Source organism: Bubalus kerabau, chromosome 1, assembly GCF_029407905.1.
Source record: "Bubalus kerabau isolate K-KA32 ecotype Philippines breed swamp buffalo chromosome 1, PCC_UOA_SB_1v2, whole genome shotgun sequence".
NCBI classification, from domain to species: Eukaryota; Metazoa; Chordata; class Mammalia; order Artiodactyla; family Bovidae; genus Bubalus; species Bubalus kerabau.
Window position 1 is genome coordinate 221,815,387 of NC_073624.1, and position 25,387 is coordinate 221,840,773.

A 25,387-nucleotide genomic window follows, 5' to 3' on the forward strand; every position below is an offset into this window, starting at 1 on the left:
TCATCACCCCCAGGGCTTTTTTTTTTAAAGGTTGGATTCACATCCTTCATTTGCTTTCTCAAAGGCAGCCCTGCCTGTTCTCCCAGATTCCAAGAATCAGCCAGCTTTTGGAGGGTTACAGGGGAACTGTTCTTCAGTCTTATCTGCTTGAGCCTGGTTGAGGCTAGGTCAGAATTCCTTCAAGGATCTGATGAGACCACTCCTCTTTTTCAGCTTGCCCCTCCTCCAGCTCTCAGAAAGCTGCATCTTTCAGCCAATGGCTCCTGCAAATTCTGACAGGAGGACCTGAGGTCACAGCAGGATATCCAATGGAAGAGACTAGCTGGTGATGTTGGGAAAGAGAACAAGGATAAGGCTGATAATAGCTGACATTTATCGATTCCTTTCTGTGTGCAGGGGTAAGCACTTCATGTGTGCTTGCCCAGTGAATCTTCACATCAGCGCTGTTAGGAAGGGACCCGTATTACCCCCATTTCACAGACAAGGAATTAAGGCTCAAAAATTCAAGTAACTTTGCCAAGTTCACTCAACTATAAAGTGGAGTTGGGGGTTACTTCCCTGGTGGTCCAGTGGTTAGGACTCTGTGCCCCCACTGCAGGAGGCATGGGTTCAATCCTTGGTCCAGGAACTAAGATCCCATATGCCTTGGGGCAACTAAGACCAGAAGCAGCCAAAAATAAATAAATAAAAACAAATAACAACAACACAGAAAGTGGTAGGGGATTCAAACCCAGGCCATTAGGACTCAGGAATTCACGCTCTTAACCACTCTACTCCTGTTTAGGAGTCAGCAGCCCAGAAGGATAGTCAAAGAAAGAGCAATGGACAGAGAACTGAAATGTGATCAATGCTGTTACTCAGTGTCAGGAGGAAGAAGCAATGGCAGAAACAGTAATCAGGAGGTAAACAAACACAGGAGATCCAGTACAAGGGAAGCTGGAGAGGAGACAGATTCAAGGACCTGACACAAAAGATGGCAATTTTTACAGGACTTGTGACTAGCTGGGTGTGGGTGTGTCTGACACTCTGGGGTGCAGATCATCCCAAAAGTCTCCTTCTGGAGATATCTAGAGAAAGAGAACTCAGTTCATTAACTCCAAGTCTTCAGTCCTGGGCTTTCCTGAGCTCCAGCTGCATCCTGTCTTTGGGGCTCCATTAAGCTGTCCCCCACTCCTCCATATTCTGATTAGACTTTTCTAAAAAGCTAGCTTCAACGAGTTTCTAATATTTGCAGTAAGACTCAAAAGTAATGTGGGGGTGGGCAGAGAAAGGAGCTGAATGAACCCTGAGTTCAAGGTTTATTCCTGAATGGTTAGGGGAAATGATACAGTTGACAGAAATAAGAAAGAGAGATGATGAAGCAGTTTGGTATGTGAGAGTTAAGGAGTGGATGGTCAACTGAGTCAAATGCTCTGGGTCAAGGAGGCTGACTGAGCAAGGGCCCACAGGTGGTTAATGAGGTGGTCTTTGATGACCCTGGTGACAGCTGTGTCAGAAGAACAGCGATGGAAGCTGGGGGGCAGCTGAAAAGTGAAGGAGTCAGGAAGGAATGGGAGGTGATGTGTGTGCTAATTAAGAAATCTGACAGTGGAGAGAATGAAATAGGAGCTGAAAAACACAGGAGGATCAAATAAAGGATGTTCTCCAAGATGGGAAAGGCCTGTGTATATTTCATAGAAAGAAAAAATAGATGAATGCTTGTCATGAGGGTCAGGATAATTATACAGACAAAGTTCTAGAAGAGATAGGAAGGGAATGGAACTAGGAACAAACACAGAGTTTAGCCTTAAGACAAAGAAAAGAGACAGACCTCTTCAAATGAGTCTGTATTCTTGTCATTTCCTTCGACTCACATTCATGCCTTACATTTATTTGGACAGTGTGAAGCTAAACATCCATATCTGTGCTCATAGCAGCTCTTCAAGTTAGAGCCTTCTTCATATCACCGTTTGTTGACCATGTGCCAGTCAATGATGTGTTACCTTGTGAGAAGGGTACAACTATCATTCCCATCTTACAGATGAGGAAACCAAGATAAAAGATTATAATTCACTTGACCAAGGTCACTTGGCTGGTAAGTAGGAGAGATGGATTGGAGGCCAGTCAGTCCCATTCCAGTGTTCTTCTGTGCTCTTCCTGAAATTTTAAGTTGAAAATGGTTGCCTCTAGGTAGTAGGGTGAGAGGGTAGAGAGCTGTGTGTGGCATGGGTCTGCAGGGTTTTGTTATAAGCTATATAAACACCGTTTTTTACTGGAGTAGGCTCTCCTTTAATAGACCATTTCTTAAGTGAGGGGTAGAATCCACTGAGCCTGGCACAGTCCCTGCTCTCAGCAGACGAACTCTTCCTTAACACAGTTCACACTTAGTTAGGTATGAACTGGTTGACGACCTGGCCAACCTCATGTCCAGATCCTACTGGGAATAGCAGGCTTTCTGTGACTTTTTGTTTGTTTTTCTAATACAAAATGAAAACAAAAAAACTTACACAAAGGAATGTCCCTTTAGTCCAATGGTTAAGACTCTGTGTTCCCAATGCCAGGGGCACAGGTTCGATCCCTGGTTGGGGAGCTAGGATCCCACATGCCACAAGGCATGGCCAAAAAAACCCCAACTTGCACAACACAAAGGAGTTTGCATTTTTTTAATAATACAAATTCCTACTAACAAAAAGCGAAAAGAACTGGTATTCGTGCTGAGGTGATGACTCAGCCTTCTCAGTGATGAGGGTGAGGTCATTGGCTAGAAGGGACAGGATGACGGTGAGGGCTTGACTTTCTTCAAACTGTCCCCCACACAGCAGCCAACAGCCTTTTAATATCCTATAAGCAGGCCTGATCATGCTTATCCTTCCTTCTTTGATGCTCTCCAGACAGAGTCGAGACATGGGGTAGGGGTGGGGACGATATAAAACTTTGTGATCTGATCTCACTTACCTCTCCAGAGTATAGGGCTATTGCTATCCCATACCACCCCTGCCCTAGCTATAGCCTATAGATCTTAAATTTTGCTCTCTTTGCCTCCCTGGGCCTTTACATCGGTTGTTTACCCTTCCTGACTTGTGTTTTCCCATCCCTTCTTCATCTGATTAGTTTCCATGCCTCATCATTCAGGTTCATCAGTTTAGAGGTCGGAGAAGGCAATGGCACCCCTCTCCAGTACTCTTGCCTGGAAAATCCCATGGACGGGGGAGCCTGGTAGGCTGCAGTCCGTGGGGTCTCGAACAGTCGGACACGACTGAGTGACTTCACTTTCACTGTTCACTTTCATGCATTGGAGAAGGAAATGGCAACCCACTCCAGTGTTCTTGCCTGGAGAATCCCAGGGACAGGGGAGCCTGGTGGGCTGCCATCTATGGGGTCACACAGAGTCAGACATGAGTGAAGTGACTTAGCAGCAGCAGTTTAGAGGTCACTGCCTCCAGGAAGTTTTCCTGACTTCCATACCTAGGTTATGAGCCTCCCCTGGGTGTTCCCATAGCACTCTGTACTTCCCCTACATTCCCTAATATCCATGCCCTTTTGTCTTCCCCTCAAACACTGATGCTCGGATGACCCTGTGAATTGTTTTAACCAACTGAGTGAAGAAGTGACCCTGGGCAGGTTCCAGGCCTAAGCCTGAAGAAGCCTGGCAGTTCCCACTTCTGTATATTTAGAAGCTCTGAGCCACTATTTATGAAGTTCAGCTACCCAGCTGGAGAGGCCCTGGGACTACATGAAGAAAGAGGCCTAGTTGAGTCTTCATATGACTCCAGTCCCAGCTGCCATCTGACTGCCACCTCACGACAGACCCCAAGTGAGACTAGCAAAATTGCCCAGCTGAGCCCAGTCAATTCACAGAACTGCAAGAGATGATAACATGATTGTTTTAAGCCACTAAATTTTGGAGAGTTTGCCGTGCTGCAATATATAACTAAAGGACAATTTGGGATTTTAATTGTCTATGAATTTGCTTACCCTGCCAGACTTCTGTCTCCATGAAGGCAGGGGTCACATCCAGTTTTTAAAAATTGTTATATACTCAGGACATTCCCCAACACAGAATAAGCTCTCATATACTTGATGAGTGCAAATTAAGAACGTCTGCAGAATGAAGGCAACAACAAATGTCTAGAACATTCACTGTGTTGACTATACAATGATATCAACAAAAGGTGATTAACTGGACATTTGGGCAGTAAGTTCCCAATGTAAGTGAGATAGCTTACCTTTGTAGAAGGATGTGCAGAGCTGCAAGGCAACACAGAGCAACCTTGGGAGCAGAAGAGAAAGGCTAATGGCTTGGGCCTGGAAGTTCAGGCCAAGGTAAAGGCAAGGGAACAAAAGTGTCATCCCCGATGGTACTCCCCTGGGCAGTGCTAAACAGGTGATCTGGCCTATCAGTGAGGACGACAGCTGCCCTCGCCAAGTACCCCTCACTCAAATGGTCTGTTAGTGTTCAAGGGCTTCTAGAGACAAGGGACACTGAAATACCATTCTACAAATAGGACTAGACATCATCTTCAAAATTTTTCAACTCACTTTAAACACGGAGGGCCTTCAGTGTATGTGGAATAAATACATTTCCACTCAAATCAATAAATCCCATGGCTGAGGTCTGGTGGTCTTATCTGAAGTAATCATCAGCACAAAGTGTCTAGTCAACTCAATGGGTATCTTTCGAACACCTTCTGTAGATTGACAGTTTGTGTCAAGCCTTATGTGGGACGCAAAATGGAAAAATGCCATCCCTGCCCTGAGGGAGAGAACAGGGGAGACTAGACTTACACAAATGAGATAATTAAATAACAGGACAACATATAATTATTGCTAAATTGTGTGGTAAGAAACTAAGTGCTACAGGAATTGGGAAAAGTGGAGAACAGCAAGGGCTCGAACAGTTGAGGAGTCGTCACTAAAGAACTAGAGGTGGCTGAGCCTTGAGGAATGAAACCAACTCCCCCTCCCCATCTCTCGCTGAAAGGAAGGAGGCAGAAGTTCTTAGGAGGAAGAAGAGACCCGAGCCAGCATGCTTGTTATTTTACTTTGATGCAGCAACACAAGGAATGTGAAAGGTGGCTGCCCCAAATTCCAAAGCACGTGTATTTCTGAAGTTTCCCAATATTAACACTTCTAGGCCTTCATCAGTTTCTTGTGCTTGCAATCCTTTGTCCCTTCTCCCTTCACCTGGTGAATTCTTACTCGTATTTAAAGGTCCAGCTCAAATGCACTACTTTTCTGAATTCTCCCATGGTATCCAATAATCCAGTGCTCATGCTTCTATTGGAACATATCTATGCCTTTGGCCTATTCACTTCCTCTACTGCTGCACTAATGCCAACTTTACACTTACTAGGCTTTTACTATCTGTTGGGAACTAAACATTTAAAATGTGTTATTTAAGCCTCACAACTGCATGAGGTATTATTTTTCCTATTTTATAGATCAAGAACCCGAGGCTTAAAGTGGTTAAGTAAACCACCCAAGAATACGAAACAGGAAGTAAGAAGGCTGGGATTCGAACCATTTGTGGAACTCCAGAAAGTGAAAGTGAAGTTGGTGAGTCCTGTCCCACTCTTTGGGACCCCATGGACTGTAACCTTCCAGGCTCCTCAGTCCATGGAGTTTTCCAGGCAAGAGTACTGGAGTGGGCTGCCTCAGAGGCCACTCTTAAAATACTAGACCATGTCTTCCTGGAGGCTATAAATACCTTTTACTCATCAGTCTTCTCAGATTCTAGGATGGTGGCTGACACATGGCTCAAAATTTGCCAAACAAATCAATATATCTGTCATAACACATGCCTGGGTCTAAAGGTAGGTACTCCCCACCACCCGCCCCCAGGTACTCTTTTACGTCAGACAGAGACTTCCACCAACCCAGAAGTCACCTGCCAGGGAGAGAGAAGGAGGGAGAAAGTGTGAGCAAGTTACATTTGAATTTGAGATCCTTTATTTCATGGATTCAACTGTGGGGAAAGAGGATTGATTCTTTGCCCAACAAAAGAATACACAGATAACACTGGCTTAGACTGAAGATAAGAGCTCTGATTAACAGGCGGCCAGGAGGGGGCCAGTCTCCTCTTTGAAAGCAGCAATTCAAACCAGAAATTTGTTCCTGTCAAACCAGGAAGGACCAGGTGAGATCACTCCATCTGACCCTACCATGGGGCAGACTGAGGCACTGACAAAGGAAGGGCTCGGCCAGAGGGTATACAGTGAGACAAAGCCGAGCCATAGCCGAATCGGAACCCCACGTGCAGTTTTTCATCTCCTATCAAGTCGAGCCGGGTCTGCAACTCCAAGCTGATGGCCTTGGGCAGAAAGCTCGGACTACTGTTTTTCTCCGTCGCACCCTAAGGCTCCTCTCCTCCACCCACTGGGTCTGGTGTCTCCCATCTCTAGCCTCGGGGCCTGGGGAAGATTGTTCCCCCTTGAGCCTCCACGGGGTCTGCGAGGTCGTCCAGCACCACAGAGGCCGCTCTCGCCCCGCTTCTCAACGGTCCTGTTTCTGAGGCGGTTCAGCTTCGCCACCTGCCACCCCGTGTCTCTGTGCGATCCCCCCATTCTTGTGCAGCCAGCAAATGACACCTCTTCCACAGAATACTGGGGCAACATCCCCGTGCCCTTGTCGCAGTTCACCTCTCCGCTACCCCCAAATACGCCTACACTCCCACTTCCTTTCGCTGATTGCCGTGCTTCCGGCTGGGATCCCCTCTAATTGGCTGGCAGCGAGCTTCCTAGGGGACTTGGCCACTCGGAGGGCGCCACAGCGGCCACTCTAGCCGCTGTCCCGTGGTTTGGCCTCCCTCTTTCGGCCGCGAGCTCTATGGTGCTGGCGACGACATGTGGCGGCTGCCGGGACTCCTGGGCCGAGGTAAGGGACGTCGGAGCCCCGGATCTTAAACGGCACCTGAGACGAAACTGAGGAGGGTGCGGCCAGGAGGATCGAGCCTAAAGCAATAGTGGGCGGTGCTAGAGCGGAGGAGAGGTAGTGTCGTAAGGGGCGGGGCTACAATCTGTGTCGGGGGGGCGGGGGGGGGTCTTTGGAATTTGAGGTGTGGGAGTGGTTAGTGGGAAGAAGGTGGAGCGTAGAGCCTAGGAGTTGGTGGAGTTATTGGAAGGGGAGGAGTCAAGTAGCCGGAGTTAGTGCGCAGAGTACAGGAAAGATGAGCAGCAGAGTGGGCGGAGCCAATGGAAAGACGCGAGATTTATAGAGACCAAGCGCTCCAAACTGTGAGCGAGAGTTTGTGTTTGAATGAATGGTCTTTTTAGAACAGTGGTTATCAGAAGGGCACTAGAAATCACCCAGGGAGCTTTTTCAAAATAGCTCAACCCTGAATGATCCTGGTTTGTTTGGTTCTGGGGTGGCACGCTGGAATCTGTTGTAGGCAAAAATTCTTACGTGTATCCTTGTTAAAGAAGCTCTGCAGAAGCAAGTGCCAGTGTTTCCTGGGTTCCTGGGGTGGGGCTCTGTCAAGGGTCAGAGGGAAGACTGGTGGATACGTCCTTGCCTCAATCCCGTTCATGTCAAAGTGACTGATCCTTGCCCTGTACAGCTCTTCCTCGTCTGCTGGGACCTGGCCTTCGTGGGGTGACCCCCAAGTCCTCGAGCCCAGATGGGCCCCAGGCTACCTCTTCCAACCTGCTGGTTCCTGTGCCCAGTTTTGACAGGTGAGATACTGCCATTCTGTCACCCATGTGCTCCCTGGCCTCCCTCTACCCTCACTTAGGCCAGAACTTGATAGCCTCTGTTACATCTAGGTCCAGCCACCACTGCCCTGGCCCAGGCACAAGCAGGGGCCCAAAGTCCCATGGATGGAAGGATGCCTTCCAGTGGATATCTGCTCGTGGCTCCCGGAACACATTGTGGGATGCCATATCATGGGTAAGGCTTCCCCAGTCCTTTCCTTGACCTTCATCGTGGATGAGAATGATCCTGTATGGAAGTGTAGCCTAGAAACAAGAGCTAGGGCATCAATGTGCCCACACTCAAAATTTGAGTAACCCATGGTGTTGGAGCATATTTGGGGAGCTATTGCTGATCCTGTTCCCCCTGCTCCCCTTGTCTGTAATCCTCCATTTATTCAGTAAAGATTTATTGAACACCTTCATTGAGCCAGGCATTTTTTGCTATGCCTTAGGGACATATCAGAGAACAAGGTAGATATGATTCTTCCCTTCATGATGCTTACAACTAAATATTACTAAATAGCTAACTTTTTATTTATTAATAGATTCTCTGTATATTATTTAATCCTTACAAAGCTTTACAGAGGAAATATAATATTCATTTTATAGATGGGGAAACTCAGGCTCTTAAAGTTTAGGTAACACTCTTAAGAGCACACAGCTATTAAGTAGAAGAACCAGATTTTACTCTGGAGCTCATGCTGTTAGCTACTATGGTCTGTACCTTGGTTGCTGTGTCTAGTATAGCTTGTGAAAGCACTCAGTACACATCCTGGCCTGTAACAGTTACTTAGTAAATATTTGTTGACTCTGATCTATAAAGACAGAGGTTTAGTAACATGAGCTGACAGGAGGTCTATCAGGGCAGAATCTTTGCCTCTCAGGTTCTGTTTTTAAGATACTCTAAATGAAGTTGGCACTCACATCATTCTCATGTCCATCATTTCTCATCCCTCTCACTTTCATGCTGTGTACTTTGGGCAGGAGGTTTGACCTCTCTGAGCCTCAGGTTTCTAATCTTTAATTTGGTGTCATCAGCAGAGCTGAGCTTGGAATGTCTTCACACCAAGGGCACTTCTCGCTGGGGAGCTGTGGCCTAGGGGCATAACACATCCTGGAGAGGGGGTGTTTTCCCATTGTGTCAATGATATGAACCCTAGGGTGATCCTGTAGTGAGTCCTTCTATAAACTGGGTCTGGATCTCAGGGGTCCTGATGTCACCCCTGAGCTCTGTCACTACTGCCCATGTGAAAAAGCCTGACCTTGTTTATTCAGTCACTCACTCATGCATCTATTCAACATTTATTTATTAGTGCTGTATCTATTAGGTGCCTGTATCTACTAGATTATATAGATAGATAGATAGATAGATAAGTCTATATCTACTAGACTATATCTATGGTCTATTAGGAATACATAGGTGAGCAAAACAGACATGGTTCCTGCCCTTGTAGTGCTTAGAGATTAACAGGAGAAACAGACCTTGATTGATAATTGCAGAGATGACTGTTTAAGTACCAGTGTGATCTGGGCTCCACAGGGGAAGTTTGGGTGCTTGTGAGAGTGTGTAGTGGGCAAGCGGTCACAGCCAGAAATCAGGAAAGGCTTCTCAAGGGAGTAACATTGGACTGCAGGAGTTGATCGATGGAGAGCTGTGTCCATTATATGCTGTCTTCCCCAGGGCACTCTGGCCGTGTTGGCCCTGCAGCTGGCGAGGCAGATCCACTTCCAGACATCCCTGCCAGCAGGACCTTGGCGAGTGGAGCGCTGCTCTTGGTGCAGTCCGTTGGACCGCTTCCTCTCATCTCCCTTGAGGCACCCTTGTTCCTGTGAGTTCTTGGTCCCAGGGACAGAATGGCTGGGCTGGGAGTTTCTCTGGGCCAGGAAGCATCTCTGGACACACCTCAGGAAAAGAGCCATCAGAGGCTCCTTGCCTTTCCTATCTGCAGTCAGAGGAAGGGGAATGGGAGGAAGTTCTATCCACCCAGGGTGTGGGCCACACCTGTCTCCAGGGTCCTCCCATGTCCTCCCCTCACCTTCCATGGAGGCAGCCGTGCAGGGGTCCAGGAGATTTTAGATTCTAGGTGTGGCTCCCTGCCCAGTTCTCAGCCAGTTAGGTTATTCTCTGGTTAGTCATTCATTAAAAAGTGAATCTTTGTGGTGGTGGCTTAGTTGCTAAGTTGTTTCCAACTTTTGCGACCCCATGGACTATAGCCCGCCAGGCTTATCTGTCCATGGGATTTTCCAGGCAAGAATACTGGAATGGGTTGCCATTACCTTCTCTAGGGGATCTTCCTGACTCAGGGATCAAGCTCTGGTCTCCTGTATTGCAAGCAGTACCCACCAGCAGTTGCTGGTGGATTCTTTACCAACTGAGCCACCTTATTGAATGGCTATCATGCGCCATGGAACAGAGGCAGTGCAGTGTCATGGTTACAGGTCTAGAGTCGCGCTGTCAGGATTCCAGCCCAGAACTGCTGAAACTAGTTTTGTGTCCCTGAACAAATTACTTAAAAAACAAAATTACTTATTTCTGGCCGTGTTTGGTATTAGTTGCAGTACTCAGTGCCCTAGAGCACGTGGGTTCTTAGTTCCCAGACCAGGGATCAAACATGTGTTCCCTGCATTGGAAGGTGGATTCTTAATCACTGGACCACCAGGGCAATCCCTGGATGAGTCACTTAACTTCCTGTGCTTCCGTTTCTTCACCTGTAAAATGAGGAAATAATAAAACACACCCCATAGGTTTCTTGGAAGGACTAAATGAGTCAATACATGTGGAGGACTTAGAACAGTGCCTGGCATGTAGTAAGCACTCAGTAAGTATCCCTTTAAGTTCTTGCCTTTATTATTATGACTACAATCATTATCAATATTACCATCAAACCAAGTGCTAAGTGCCAGGCTAGAAGAGTGAATAAAGTAGATGCCTCCCTGCGGCTGAAAGAATTCAAGCCAAGGAGAGATTTATGCTTGAGGGATGTGGGTATCAGCAGAAATGTGGGCCTCTTTCCACCCCAGTGGAGGGAAGCCAGCCAAGGAAATGGAGGAGGAGGCATGTGATGGACATATCTCAGGAGTTTCCAGATTCTTCCTTTGGTCCCTAAAATCTCAGGGAGAGCTCAGTCAGCCCCAGTAGAGTGAACCAATCCCCTTCTTTTTTTTTTTTTTTTAATTTTATTTATTTGGCTGTATCACATGTGGGCTCTTAGTTCCCCAACCGGGCGAACCGATGCCCCCTGCATTGGAAACACAGAGTCTTAACCCCTGGATGGCCAGGGAAGCCCTGAACTGATCCCCTTCTGATGTGACTGTTCTCACTGGCTCTTTCTAGCACTGCGGAGGCACATTCTGCCCAGCCCTGATAGCCCAGCTCCCAGGCACACTGGTCTCGGGGAATGCAGGCTGGGCCAGGATGAACCCTCCACTCAGCCTAAAAGCGTCTCTTCACCCAGCTCCTTGAGAGCAGCCAGGCATCAGGATCCCTCTGAGGAAGGTATGGCCCCAGCTACTAAAAGCAGAAGATCTGTGGTGGGGTGGGGTGGGGGTGGGGAATTGGGCAGATGGACTTTTGTTGCTGCATATGCCAGCTAAGGGAATTGTCATTCTTGTGAGTCCTCATGCTTTCTGGGGCAATTTGGAATTATTTTGGTTCTTGGCAGTGGTGCTGGCTGGAAGGCTGGGGGCACTGGGAGAGTGGGAGAAAAAAGAAATAACACCTTCCTCCTTTGCCCTTTCCCTTGCAGATCCCAGTGACATCAGCTGCCTGCATGCCAGCAGTAGCTTCAAGTGCAAGGCAAAGCCGGCCCAACCTCAGCCCACTGACGAAAAGCAGGTATTGTCCAGATGTGGCCACCTGGATCCCCATAACATTTCCCTAGGCAGGCAGCACTCCCAGGGAACTGTCCCATGATGAGTCTATGTTTCTTCCCCAGGAACAAGAGAAATCAAAGAGTCTTTCCCTCGAGGAGGCCGTGACTTCCATTCAGCAGCTCTTCCAGCTCAGTGTTTCCATCGCTTTCAACTTCCTAGGTAACTGGGTGGACCCTGCTTCAAGGAAGGCAGATGGGAAAATGGGAAAGATATGGGGTAGGTCAAATAAGGTCAGGGCAGCAAATGGCCTAATAATAACATAAATAAACATGCTGCTAAGTCACTTCAGTCGTGTCCGACTCTGTGCGACCCCATAGACGGCAGCCCACCAGGCTCCCCCGTCCCTGGGATTCTCCAGGCAAGAACACTGGAGCAGGTTGCCATTTCCTTCTCCAATGCATGAAAGTGAAAGTGAAATCACTCAGTCGAGTCCGACTCTTAGCAACTCCATGGACTGCAGCCTACCAGGCTCCTCTGTCCATGGGATTTTTCAGGCAAGAGTACTGGAGTGGGGTGCCATTGCCTTCTCCGAAATAAACATGAGAGAGTTTATTTTCTCCAAGGTATGTTGACCAAAGCTGGCATAATGGCTCAGTGGTGTCAGGGACCTATTCTTAGTCCAATAGTTCTACCATTCTTAAAACAGGCTAAAGGTCCCATTTGCCACATATGCAAATACTATCCAGCTGGAAGGGGAAAGGTGAGAAAGCTGAAGAACCACTCCTTCCCAACCTAGAAGTTGCACAGATTATTGTCCAGAATGAAGACTTGAAGTTATATCTAGTCTCAGAGGAGCCTGGGAAATGTAGTCATTAGCTGAACGACCATGTGCTTACCTGGAAATTCTGTTACTGTGTAAGAAGGAGAAAAATCTTGGAATGATACCTTGAATTTTCTGCCACACTTAGGCAAAGACAGTCTCCTGAGGTTTGGTGCAGGCCCTCAAGTGCCCTTACTTACCCACATCTGGAGACCCAGATACCTCTCAACATTTGTCCTATTCACCACAGTGACCTGGCTTGTTTCAGGCCTTCTCATGTGGAGACCCAGACCCCCAGCAGCATCTCTTGGAGTCTAATGAGCCTGTGGGTAAAAGGCTGGGATTCATTCAGTACAGATGTATTAAACAGTCACCTTTGCTAAGCCCTGTTTTAGTTGTTGGAGACACGGTGATTCACAAGACAAAGTCCTTACTCTCATGGAGCTGCTGTGTGAGCTGAGGAAGAGAAAAACAAAAATTGACAAACAAAAAAGAGAATTTCAGTTGATGATAAATCTTATGGAGAAAATTACACAGGAGGATGCATTAGTGACTTGGGCAAGGAGCAGCTCCGATTTGGAAGGCCTTGATCTGACTGAATCACAGATGGAAAGATCCTTGACCTGGCTGACAAAAATAAGCCAGTCTTGTTTCTGTTTGGAGAAAGCTTTCAAGCTGTGGGAATAGCAAGTGCAAAGGTCCTGAGGCAGGATTGAGTTTTGTTTGTTTAAAGGGAAAAAAGGGTGAATGTGGCTGGAGCTCAGGGATCACCAGGAGAGTAGAAAGAGATGAAATTAGAGAAACAGGCAGGGGCCAGATCAGATCAGACCTCTGAGCCACAGTGGGTGAGACAGAAAGCCACTGGAGGGCTTTTGTACTGCAGCAGGAAGCGGGGGCAGTGATGTGATCTGATCTACTTTTTCAAAGATCTCTCTGCCTGTGGGACTTCCCTGGTGGTCTAGTGAGGTAAAGACTCTGCGCTCCCAATTCAGGGAGCCTTCTTTCGATCCCTGGTCAGGGAACTAGATCCTGCATGATGTAAGTACAGCCAAATTAAAAAAAAAAAAAAAAAGAAAAAATTTCTGCCTGCTGTGTAGACAGATGTGGATCATAGGAATGCCAGAAGGGAAACAGGAAACTAGCTTGGAGCCGATGGTTAAACAAAATGTGATAGTGACTTGGTCTAGGTTAGAGGCAGAGGAGCCAGTGTGGGGAATGGAGACAGGGTAGGATCCTTCGCCCTCTGGAGTCTCCTCAAGGACAGAGGGCTCTGTGAACCCTTGACAGTGAGTTTTCAGGCAGCCAGGAGGTGACTCATTCACTGCTAGCTGAATGGAACCCAGCTTCCACCTCATTAGCTTTTTGTGATTTTTGATGGGCAGACAGTCTTCTGAGAATTTTCTTGCCCATTCCTTCCTTCATATACATATTCATTTATTCAGCAAGTGCTCAGCACTGTGGCAGAGCACAAAGGGAGTGTAAGCCATAATCATATTTTGCATTTGTATGGAGCTTTCACCCTATGCAGAGTTATTTCTTCTACATTCTTTTTCTGCTTCTGCCTCCGGGATTTTACAGTCTAATTGAAGAGACAGGGCTTGTACTCTCAAAACAGTTTAGTTCCTAGAAAAAGGCTTATATATGAAGTAAGTGCCAGAAGAGTGTTTAAAGCTTGAGTGTGGTCTGAAGATTCTAGAGCAGAAGCAGGTTGGGATGGCCTGATGATGGAGGCAGAAAAAGGCATCCCAGGCAGGAAAAACAGGCTTAGAGTTGAGAGTAGGCCGTGCCCAGCCTCTTCCCTGTTTTCCTTTTTGTTCGGATGATAAAAAGAACATGGGCTTTGGAGCTGGGCTCTCTTATATTATCTCTCACAGTTTTCTCGTAAAGTAGGATTAACAGTATCAGCTCTATCAGTTACCTTACATTGGTGACAAGCAGCCTAAACCCACTTTGGCTAACCTAAGCACAAAAGGAATCTATTGGGATCTATAGCTTCCTGCCAAGGAATCAGAAAGGACAGGAATCAGAGAGGCTCCAGAAATCTAGAGGGCAGTAACTGAGCATCAATGTCTGCAGAGTGCTGCCATCAGAATAACCTGCAGGGGCTGTTCTCCTGTTGCAACAGGAGAGATCAGATTCAAGATTCAGATTCAGATTCCTTAGAGAGGGTCTCATTGGTTGGGAAGAGCAGATGCACTGATTGACAGCACTGCGGGGAGGGCTGTTCCCAAAGGGAAATTAGGATGCTGTTCCCAAGAGAAGGATGGAGTACAGGATGGAAATACTCAGAGGATGGAAATACATACATGCAAAGTGTCTAGCACAAAAAAGAAAGGAAGGAGCCTCTGGGTATCTGACTGAGGATGTGGGGAAGTTCACAGAGGAAGCTGTGTTTACACCCTGTGCTTTCTTACAGGGACAGAGAACATGAAGAATGGGGACTACATGGCAGCCTTTTCTTACTTCCAGAAAGCAGCAGACCGCGGCTACAGCAAAGCACAGTACAATGTGGGCTTGTGTCACGAGCATGGCAGGGGCACCCCCAGGGACCCCAGCAAGGTACCGCACCTCCTCCTGCCCCCAGGCCCATTGCTGTGCTGCATTGCCCATAGTGACCTGCAGAAATGAGCAGAGGGCAGGGCTTGGGAAAGTCCAGCTTCTCTCTCCAAGCCTGGAGGGAAAAATAAATAAGTCTCCAGCTTCTCAGAATTTAAACTCCAAACACAGGAAGGCCAGGGGCCTTGTCTTTCTCCTTTGCAGCTATATCCTCATGACCTAGAATGTTACCTTGATGAATGGATTAATTAATTCTAAAAAGTAGGGTAGGCAAAGATGTTGTACATAAGAATGTTATTTCTTAGAATTGTATATGATGGCCCCAAAAAAAGGAAGCAATTTGAAGTTCCTTCAATAGAGAATTGGTTAGTAACATCTATGTTGGCCTTAAAAATGATGTACTATATCTATATTTATAGGGGAAGGTATTCATGGTGTATTACTTTTTTTAAACTAGCAGCTTTTTAAACAGTTTTATTTATTTTATTTCTTTATTTTTGTCTGTGTTGGGTCTTCATTGTTGCATGGGCTTGCCTCTAGTTGCAGAGACCGGGGGCTGCTCTTTGTTGCAGTACAACAAAGCCATCGTGGTGGCTTCTCTTGTTGCAGAACATGGGCTCTAGGGTGCATGGGCTTCAGTAATTGCAGCTCCAGGACTCTATAGAGTGCAGGCTCAATAGTTGTGGCGCATAGGCTTGGTTGATCTGCTGCATGTAGGATCTTCTCCGACCAGGGATCGAACCTATATTTCTTGCATTGGCAGGTGGATTCTTTATCACTGAACCACCAGGGTGTAGTGTTAAGTGAAAAAAGAATAGGTTACAAAATAGTGTAGTTCTCTCTATCCCTACATACACACACACACACACACACACACTTAGATATGTGTGTGTGAATACATATATAATGTGTGTATATATGTTAATGTTATAGCATATGGGGGAAGGCTGTACACTAAAATATTAACTGAGAATAATCTTCAGAAGGTAGGATTTCTTGGAATTTTGTTTCTATTTTTGACTTATTTGTATTTTCTGACTAATCTATTGATACAATGATTATATACTATTTAATTAAAATAATTTTTTAAACTTCATTCCAAAAAAAGGCAGCCTACAGAGTTCTCAGTTGACTGGCTATTTTTCCCTTCACCCCAGGCAGCCTTTTATTACCAGTTGGCTGCCAGCCAGGGCCACAACCTGGCTCAGTACCGCTATGCAAGGTGCCTGCTACAAGACCCAGGCTCCTCGTGGGACCCTGAGCGGCAGAGGGCAGTGTCCATGCTGAAGCGGGCTGCAGACTCAGGCTTACGAGAGGTGAGTGCCATTGGTAGGGTCTTTCCTGGGTACTTGGGGGCATGTGGAACTAGGCAGTAACCAGGATACCTTTTTCCTTCCTCCTTGACCACAGGCCCAAGCTTTCCTCGGGGTGCTTTTCACCAAGGAGCCCTACGTGGACGAGCGGAGAGCTGTGAAATATCTTTGGCTTGCAGCCAACAATGGGGTATGAGGTCTCCATATCCAGGCATGATGGGGATCAAATCGGATAGAGGAAGGGATTTGGGAATGGGTACCATGCTTAGAAGAAGGTTGATAGGAGCATTGGGCCGGCTTCAAGCCTTAACTCTCGCTAACTTACTGTGTGCCCCTTGGGCAGTGGTGTGCTGATGTCAGCTCACACCAGCGTACAAGAATTGTCATTAGCTTGAAATCAGCTGTGGGAGGAGCATTAGCACCACAGAATTGCCAAATTCTACATAGCAGGGCTTTTCCCCTTAGAGAGCTAGTTGTTAGACATTTACTAGCATACTACTGAGCTGGTCACTTGTTTTCCTCATCTCTAAGATTGGAGTAATAATGCCTGCCTGACCTGCCTACTGCTTCACAGGGTTGTCGTGAGGATCAGAATCTAACTGAGATAATAAGTGTGAAAGCACTTTGTAGAGCGCACACATAAAAGGTGTACCATCACAAGGAACTTAGTCCAGGGAAGTCAGAAGACACGTGAGGTGAAGACATTGAGCAGTTTGGGGGGTAGAGGATGTCTGGTTGTCTATGAAGTAGGGATTGGCATCCAGGTAGCATGACCTAGAGTCTGTTCCAGAGAGCATTAGCGTAAATAATAAAAGGAAAAAATGTTCAGATAGGTTCAGGAAATATTGAGTTAAACAGATATTTTTAATGCAGGAAATTTCAGAGCTTTATGTCACTGTGAATCACTGAAAAGACATCTGTGGGTCTGCTGTATCCTCAAGTGTCTCTGACCAGTGTATATATTTTTTGAGTTGTATCTTGAAGGACCAGGAGCCCTGAACTGAAGCCAGCAGTGGCCATGTACTAGAATTTCCCTGCATAAGGGCTGCTGCTCTTCTTTGCTTTCTGGCCAACATGGTGATGGCTTCAGTGAACTCTTGGGCATCAGAATACTTCTCCTTTTTCACTCTGTTCACTCTGTGTTGTCCAAAGTATCTGCGGTGGTGGCATGCATGCTCAGTCATGTCTGACTCTTTGTGACCTCATGGACTTGCCTGCCAGGTTCCTCTGTCCATGAGATTTTCCAGGCAAGAATACTGGAGTGGGTTGCCATTTCCTACTCCAGGGGATCTTCCCAACACAGGGATTGAACTCACCTCTCCTGCATTGGTAGACGAATTCTTTACCACTGAGCTACATGGGAAGCCCAAAGTATTTGTAGTAGCCGTCAAAAGGGGACCAATGTCATCAAACAGTACTAGCCTCTGTGCCTGCCTTTCCATGAAATAGCTGCAGAGCCTTCCTAGAGCTGGCGGGCCTCGGGACTGTATGAGGGACAATCCTGGGGACGCCCTGGCCTGTGTTAGTCACCCAGCAGGCCAGGTGGAAAAGTACACAAAGGGATGTTGTATAACATGTACATGCATAACAGCATGGGTGTTTTGACCTGACTGTGTTCTAACCTGGCCTGTAGCCATGAGTCTACCATATTTATTACATAGACTCTGGTCTACATGTTACAGAAACTTTCCAGAAATTTGACTTTAGAAGGCAGAAGAGAAATGGAACCATGATTGGGAGGCTGAATATAATGAAAATATTTATTACAGAGAGGGAGAGATTAACGATGTGGGCAATGACAAGTGTGATAACAATAACACTAATCTAGACACTTTCCATGTAAAGACACATTTAATCTTAACCACAGGGTTAATAAGGTTGGTGCTGTTATTAGTCCCACTTTACAGATGAGGAGACAGGCACAGAGACATAGACTGTCATGTCTGAGGTTACACAGCTGGGAAGTGGTGAAGCCAAGACTGGAATTCAGACATCTGGCTGTACAGACTGGGTTCCTAATCCCTACCTGATACTGCTAGTTCTCAGCAAGAGAGAGAGAGGACCCAGAGCCAAAGGGAAAGGGATAAAAGCATTTTAATCTTTCAAAGGAGGAGGAACACGTTCTCAGTAACATAGGCTTTGTAACCATTTGGGCAGAGATCAGGAAGGCATATAGGGCTTGCAGAAGCCCAGCCTCTACCCTCTACCAGGAGAAACAGCTCCTGGCTCTTTCAGGCAAACCTAGGGGCCTGACTCCTTGTGCTCCCATAGCAGGACTGAGTGCCTCTCGCAGACTTCGCTTCTGGACACTCTCAGTACCATCCTCAGCAAGTTTCCACACTGCTCTGGCTGGAATCGCTCTGGATGGAGGGATCCCTGTTTCCTCTGTTCTGGGCCTCTGGCTCTTCAGAGTTGAGACCCCTTGGTCCAGTGAGGGAGTCGGGGCTGGGCCTGACCCTGCGGGGGTGAAGCGCCAGCCTGCTGACTGCTGTGCCTTCCTCCTGCATTCCTCCCAGCATTTCAGTTCTCAGTCCTTCGTGTGTGTGCATCTGTGTGTCTGTCCATTTCTTCCTTTAGGACTCACAGAGCAGATACCACTTGGGAATTTGCTATGAGAAGGGCCTTGGGGTACAGAAGAGTCTGGGAGAGGCCATGAGATGCTACCAGCAGTCAGCAGCTCTGGGGAACACGGCTGCCCAGGAGAGGCTGCGGGCCCTCTTCTCCATGGAGGCAGCAGGTACAGACGAGAATCACAGTCATCAGGTCCCTCCCTGAGCTCAGTACCCTGCAACAGAGGAGCAGGTGACGATGGCCTTCTGTCTCTCTTACTTCCTGCTCCCGTGGTGGGTATGAGCCCAGCCTTTTGAGTTTGACAGATCAAACCTGACTTTTAACTCCTGCTCTGTCCCTGAACTTGGACTGCATGTTCTTGCACCTCTGTTTCTTCACCTCTGAAAACTCATTAGGTTGTTTGTGCCCTTTAAGAGTGGAGTCTCTGTTTCCCTCAGTCCTGTCGAAGTCCTGTAATCAAATCCCGCCAGCCTTCAAAGTCAGATTTCCTGGGGATCCCCAGTCCCTTTGCCAGTTTGCTGGGCTGGGAAGCCTGATGTAGGGCTCAGAACCTTCACAACAGTGGGAGAACTTCTGTGATAAAGTTATTTTCCAGTTTGTAGGCCACCCACCTGGAGGGTACGGGATTTAATTTTATTGTGATTGTGTCCCCTTCTGCCATCTCATTGCGACTTCTCCTTTGTCTTTGGATGTGGGATATCTTTTCTTGGTGGGTTCCCGCATCCTCCTGTTGATGATTGTTCAACAGCTAGTTATTGGTACTCTCACAGGAGGAGATGAGGGCACCTTCTTCTACTCTGCCATCTTGGAATCAATCTCTGGAGAGTCATTGAGGATTAGATGAGATCACAGCCAAGGGCTTAGCATAGCCTGGCGCATAGTAGGTGTTGAATACGTGGTGGCCTCTCAGATGACTCGTCAGGAGGGACGCTATCCTGAGGCTGCCTCCAGGCCCCGACTTACGGTCTAGGGCTCTGGGAGCCCTGCTCACCCCTGACTCAATTTGGCTGACCTGGTGAACAATGCCAGGGGGGGCAAGTCCTTTAAGAAACCCTTGCTCCAAAGTAGAAATCCAAGAACACAGGGTAAGAGTTGCTCTCCCCTCTCCTCGCAGCCCCAGGGCCCAGCGACCTAGCAGTGAGAGGACTGAAGTCGTTTTCCAGCCCCTCTCTCTGCAGCCTGAACAGGAGCCTGCTGGCAGGAGCCTCTTGCCTGCCACATGCCTCAAGCACAGGGAACCTTGGCCTCCTCTGTAGAAGCGGGCATCTTCGAACCAGCCCTGGAGCCCCCAGCAGGGCCATCCCCCAACACCCCTACCCCTTGGAAAGGAGTCTCGTCAGACTGGGTTTTGGCTAAGGTGAGATAAGATACGGTCACCAGGACCTCTCACTGGTGCTGGAGGGAGGGGCGGGCAGGAAGGAGGTGAGATGGCAACAAAAATAGGGTGTCAGTATCCCTTTCTGGGGTAGAAATTCCATGGGAGCTTAGGTTTTTGAGCCATTTCAAGTACATGGCTAATAGATGACTCTGATCACTTCTCATAGGCCCACAAATGAGCTGTGGATGCATTCACAGTCATTTCATCTATGCATAAAAGATTCCTTCATTGACCTGGGGAAAACTTTATACTGAAGGGGCCAGAGACCCTGGTCCTTGCCTTGGCCTTTGTCTTTGAGAAATCACTTCCCTTCCCCCTTGCCTGGCCTCAGTTTCCTCAGGCTCAGACTACATAATTTTTTGCCAGCTTCTGATGTGTGTGCCTCTGGTGGTTCACAAGAGGATTTTAGGTAGCATTCAAGCTAATATTTTTTTTATTTTAGTATTTGTATTGTTTATATCATAAAATGTGATTAGCATATTATAGTTTCACAGATATTAAAAAATAGTGAATCAAGTTCGAGAAAAACCTTGTGACATTGCATAAAGGGAGCACAGATCCAAAGGGGTGGTTCCATGAACGCCTACAGCTCAGGAAACGCTGAATCATGTCGCTTTTGTTCATTTCCACTAGATCCATGATTGTCTCCATTTCACCTTTGATTTGGAAGGAAGGAGCTTAGTGTCCAAAGGCCTGATGCAACTGTTTGACTTTTTCAGGCCTTCACACTTCACTCAGCCCTAAAGATGGAGCCTTCGAGTTCTCAGAGAGATACCACAACTTGAATCCCAAAGAAGAGGCCAGTTATCCACCTGCCTCCCCAAAGAACCTTAAGTACCTGACCAGCACAGTCAAGAAGAGGGAAGTGTATAAAGACCCAGGTTCTGGCCACATCCCCTCGAAGCAGTGGCCTGACTCGCTGTGTTGTTTCCTCAACTGTAGACCAAGGGCAGCGGTGTCTGCCCTCCTACCCGCCAGGGCTGAGGTGGGACATTTCACTGCGAAAGGACCTTGGTGCGCACTCAGGCCCCAGGAGGCAGAGTGATGCCCTGTTTCCATGGGTTTGTGAGTCATTAGGCCAGGACTAGAATCCTGCCTCTTGACCCCTGGCCCAGGGCTCTTTTGCACAGTTCTCACTGCAGTTTTATGTGAAAGCCTTATTATTGTCCTGCCGACAGGAGGGAGATTGAGTCCCAGGAGTCTTGGTACCAGAGAGTGTAGATTTCGAGATCCTCGTTTGTGAAAGGTTTGTGCCAGAAATGGATGGGAGTTTAATAAAAGAGATACTGGAGATTATCTCATCACTCTTGCCCTTGAGTATGTTGGGGAAAGCCAGGGAGATGGACAGGGGAAGCTGAAAGCCGAGGCTCCATCCTCATATCTAAACTCTCCATTAACCAATTTAAAGGGTCTTAAAAGCTTCTCCAAGAGAGAGACATAGAAAAAAATGATTTCTGAGTCAACGCTAATGACTCCAATTACTGAATTTGTGCATAGCTGTTCCCCGGCTTCTGGATGTTAGCCCAAGTTCAATAGCAGAGATGTGGTTGAGGGTGCAGGGTGGGAAGGACTGAGGACCAAGCCCCTAGGAACTGTTCAAATGGGAAAGACCACCCAGCATGGCTAGCTCCAAGTGGGGAGGATCTGAGGAGGGGAGTTCTCCACATTTCTCTCTCTGCCTGCCGCACCCCCCCCACCTCTAGTGGTCTCGCCACTGGAGCCCTAAGCTTCCTCCAGCTCCCACACCTCCCCTGCCCTCTACTCCCTTTCCAGGGCTGCCCTGAATACGGGCCTCACCCCCCTGGTCCCCTCCTGTGGCTTCCTCCCACAGATAGCTCCTTGGAACCAGGGACTTTTTCTTTGGTTTCCAGTATCCTCAGCACTTAGCATGAGGCCCCGTTGTTCAGGTAAGGGCTCAAGACACACACTGGTTAAAGCTCAGGGTTTTAAGCTGTGCAGCGCACTCATCTCTGCCAAAAAAAAAAAAAAAGGTCTGTGGTCAGATAAGTTTGGGAAATGCTGCACTAGACATCCCCTTTTTATAGATTCACAATATACATCAGCATATTCAAGGTTCCAAGAAGTCCTGCAGTAAAGAACTTGGTTAACCGAGTGCTCCCCTCATAGAGCTGGGCACAGAGCCCAGCTCCCCTCAGATAGCTGGTAAACCTTCCTGGGGCACCCCCTGTGTAAAGTGTCACTTCCTGCCTTCCCGTGGAGCCACGCTCCCCAGCCTCTTCCCCTCCTTTTGTCACTGGGGGTTCTCTGATTATCAGCTTCTCTGGTCATGCCTGGGGCCAAGGGGCAGTTCAGACAGTCTGGGGACCTTGGGCCTCCTGTAGTGATGGCCAGGTAGGGCTCTCCCTCCCCCTCGGTTGTGACAAATTAAGTGCTAATCCAATCTGGCATGCCAGATACAGAGGGGGGATATTTTTAAGCTCCCGTTGTGGAGAAGGAAGGATGGAGAGTCGTGAGAGGAATGTTGTCAAGGGACCAAAAATCCTCAGCTGTTCAGTCCCCGCGGTCTCTGTACAGCCCCAGGGGATGGGCTTCCTCGCAGCCCCTGGAACTGCTGTGCTTTTGCCATTAAAATTCCGCTATTAATGACTCACTGTCAGTGCCCTGAAAGGAAATGTGAGGGGAGGCTAGGGAGGTGGCCCGGTTAGCAGGGCCAACCTGGGTCCAGATGACCCAGCGTTGGAGCCCTGGTGCCCTCAGCAGTGAGCCCTTTGCCAAGGCTCTGCTGCCTCGGTTTCCTTATCTGGAGATGCTGTTTTCAGAGGGCCCTGCCACTGTGGCTTCCCTGGTGGCTCAGTCAGTAAAGAATTCGCCCACAGGGCAGGAGACCAGGGTTCGATCTCTGGGTTGGGAAGATCCCCTGGATAAGGGAATGGCTACCCACTCCAGTACTCTTGCCTAGAGAATTCCATGGACAGAGGAGCCTGGTGGGCTATATAGTCACGGGGTCACAAAGAGTCAGACCCGACTAACACTTTAACTTTCCACTGACACTGCGGACGCTGTGTGGTTCATTATATTTTCAGTGCAGGGCGTTTAGCAAATGTTCAGTAAATTTCATTCAGTGAATGAGTGATTCTATGCATTATCTTCTCTCCACCTGACATCAGCCAGTGCCAAGACTACCCAACACACAGGAATTGCTTTAAAATATTTAAATGAGTCTGTGTACCCCTCCCCCACTGCCGTTCCTAGTGCTACTTCTGACCCTTAGTAATTACTCATAAATACAAAATGTTTGTTGAATGAATGTTTCTGATCATGCCGCCCACCCCTGACCCACTATATTGTACCCACTCACTCAGCAGGGACTGGAAGATACTGACCTATTTTCTGGGCGCACACTGTGTGCCAGGCTGAGCCTGTGCTGAAACTCTTCCTCTCCCCTTCCTGTCTTGCTGTGTTGGGGATTCGGTTCTCTCCAGAGTCCCAAGGGTGGTAGTTGCCATATCCCTCTCATTTCAGTCAGAGGAGAGGTAGGGTCAGTGAGCTGCCAAGCTGAAGTTGGGTGACAGACAGGGAGGCCGCCCGTCAATCTCGAAACTGCCCCCGGGCTCCAAGTGAGCACTGCGTTGTGGCGCTCCTAGTGCTGGAGAATGGCTGACTATTGATAAAAAAAAACGTCCCCCTGCGCTTTCCAAATTAAGACGACATTTAACAGTGCTCGCTGGCTCGCCTGCTCCTTCAGTCTCCCGGGGGACAGAGCCCATCTTGGTGGAAGATGTTTGAGCATGTCCAAAGCTTCAGCTCTGACATCTCAGCTGATGTCAAGAAGTTTCTGTAACCTTTCCGTTCAGCACACTCAGTTCTGTCAGCATACGCACTGTCTCACTCTCAACTGTTTCTTGGGGGAAAGGGCTGGCATCAGCCCTTGGAGGGGGTGCCAGGTTTGGGCAAGAGCACCAAGGCTCACCAATATACACCCCAGCCCTGATCAAAGGTCGGTTGCCTCAGAAACAGCTCTACCTACGAGTTCTCCAGATTCTGTGGGGAATCAAGGATCACAGTGGTCCTTAATCTTATTTAGGTCACAGACCCCTTTGAGAATCAGATGAAAGCACTGTCTCCTTCTCATGGAAAAGTACGCATCCTCCCAATTTTGCATGCTATTCAGCAGGTCCTTAGATCCCAAAGCTCGACCAGGAGCCCCAGGTTAAGGACCCTTGATATATCAGAAAGAACATCATCTGAATTTCAGATGTAGATGCTAGCTCTGCCACAAGCCTGCTGTGTGGCTCTGGGCCAGTCAGTCCTTCCTGTCTTGCCATTTTTTTGGCAATAAAGCGTTCAGACTCCTTGTGATTAAAACTGCCTGTCTGTGGAGGTTTAGTGACTTGAGCAGCGCTGCTTACCTTTTTTATAGGTCACATGTTCCTTTGAAAATCTGATAACTCTGTATCTTCTGCCTAGAAAAAAAGCCTGTATACAAAATATTGCCAAGTATGCAGGGGTTCCTAGAACTACAGATTTAGGTCTTTTGAACTAGAGGGAGGCAGTGATCCAATCGTGAGCGATGGTTCCAGTTTCCTTAGGTCATCTCCTCTTCTCTTCTCTCCATCGCCCAACATCAGCTCTGCACTGAAAATCCGCTAGTGATTGGGGGTCAGCACTGTCTACTCCAGTGCTATGGTTTTCAGTCTGTTTTCACGTAATGGAACCTTTTTTTTTCTCTTTTCTAATGAAGTCTTATACCTGGAGCTCCAGTATAGAGAAAAGGGAATCCTGTAGCATTTCTGTACCCACTTTCATTTTTTTCTTCCATTCAGCAAGTATTCATCAAGTGTTGCCTTGGGCCAGGTGCCTTGCTGGTCAGATTGGAGACCCTACCTGCTTGGTGTCCCCCAGCCTCTTTCATTGGCTCGGGGAACCAAACAACTTGCAAATCACAGATCTTGTAAAGACGTTATTCTGCCCTGGAGTGAGATATCAGAGACCAAGAGACCCTGCTCCCGGAGCTCCAGAAGCACTTTGGGGGCCCCATTTTGTTCACCTGTAAAATGGGATAATGGAATAATGATGCCTCACTACATTCACTATATCACTATAGTGAATTCGCTATATATAGTGATTCACTATATCACTACATAGTGAAACCATCACTATATGGATGGTTTTCATTATTCCTGGATGGGAGTATGATTGGCACCTTTCAGTGAACAGTGAACATGTGTTCTGAGCTCCGGAAAAGGATGAAAGGAGAGGCACAGAAATTTTTTCTTTAGTATCAGGGAGAGCCTCCACATTGTTGAGA

General features: G+C 47.7%; 1 protein-coding gene across 3 annotated transcripts; it reads left to right on the forward strand.

Moving 5' to 3' along the window:
* Positions 1–6,699: 6,699 nt before the first annotated feature.
* DELE1 (DAP3 binding cell death enhancer 1) lies at positions 6,700–22,029 on the forward strand. 3 transcript variants are annotated; one of them, XM_055556222.1, is made up of 13 exons: positions 6,700–6,852; positions 7,535–7,649; positions 7,740–7,863; positions 9,349–9,496; positions 11,002–11,163; positions 11,414–11,502; positions 11,603–11,699; positions 14,717–14,859; positions 16,014–16,172; positions 16,267–16,359; positions 18,747–18,906; positions 19,855–20,097; positions 20,838–20,975. In XM_055556222.1, exons 1-12 carry the CDS (start codon positions 6,822–6,824, stop codon positions 20,094–20,096), a joined length of 1,563 nt encoding a protein of 520 aa, XP_055412197.1. In that variant the 5' UTR covers positions 6,700–6,821; the 3' UTR covers position 20,097; positions 20,838–20,975. The 3 variants fall into 3 exon arrangements, with proteins under 3 accessions (XP_055412197.1, XP_055412203.1, XP_055412192.1); XM_055556228.1 differs by having other exon boundaries at positions 20,752–20,889; XM_055556217.1 differs by lacking the exon at positions 19,855–20,097 and having other exon boundaries at positions 20,838–22,029.
* Positions 22,030–25,387: the final 3,358 nt, after the last annotated feature.

Coding starts and splice junctions, on each gene's coding strand:
- DELE1 (XM_055556217.1), top strand. CDS start 6,822: ATGTGGCGGCTGCCGGGACTCCTGGGCCGAG. Junction 7,650..7,739: donor CCTGTGCCCAGTTTTGACAG/GTGAGATACTGC, acceptor TGTTACATCTAG/GTCCAGCCACCACTGCCCTG. Junction 14,860..16,013: donor CCCCCAGGGACCCCAGCAAG/GTACCGCACCTC, acceptor CCTTCACCCCAG/GCAGCCTTTTATTACCAGTT.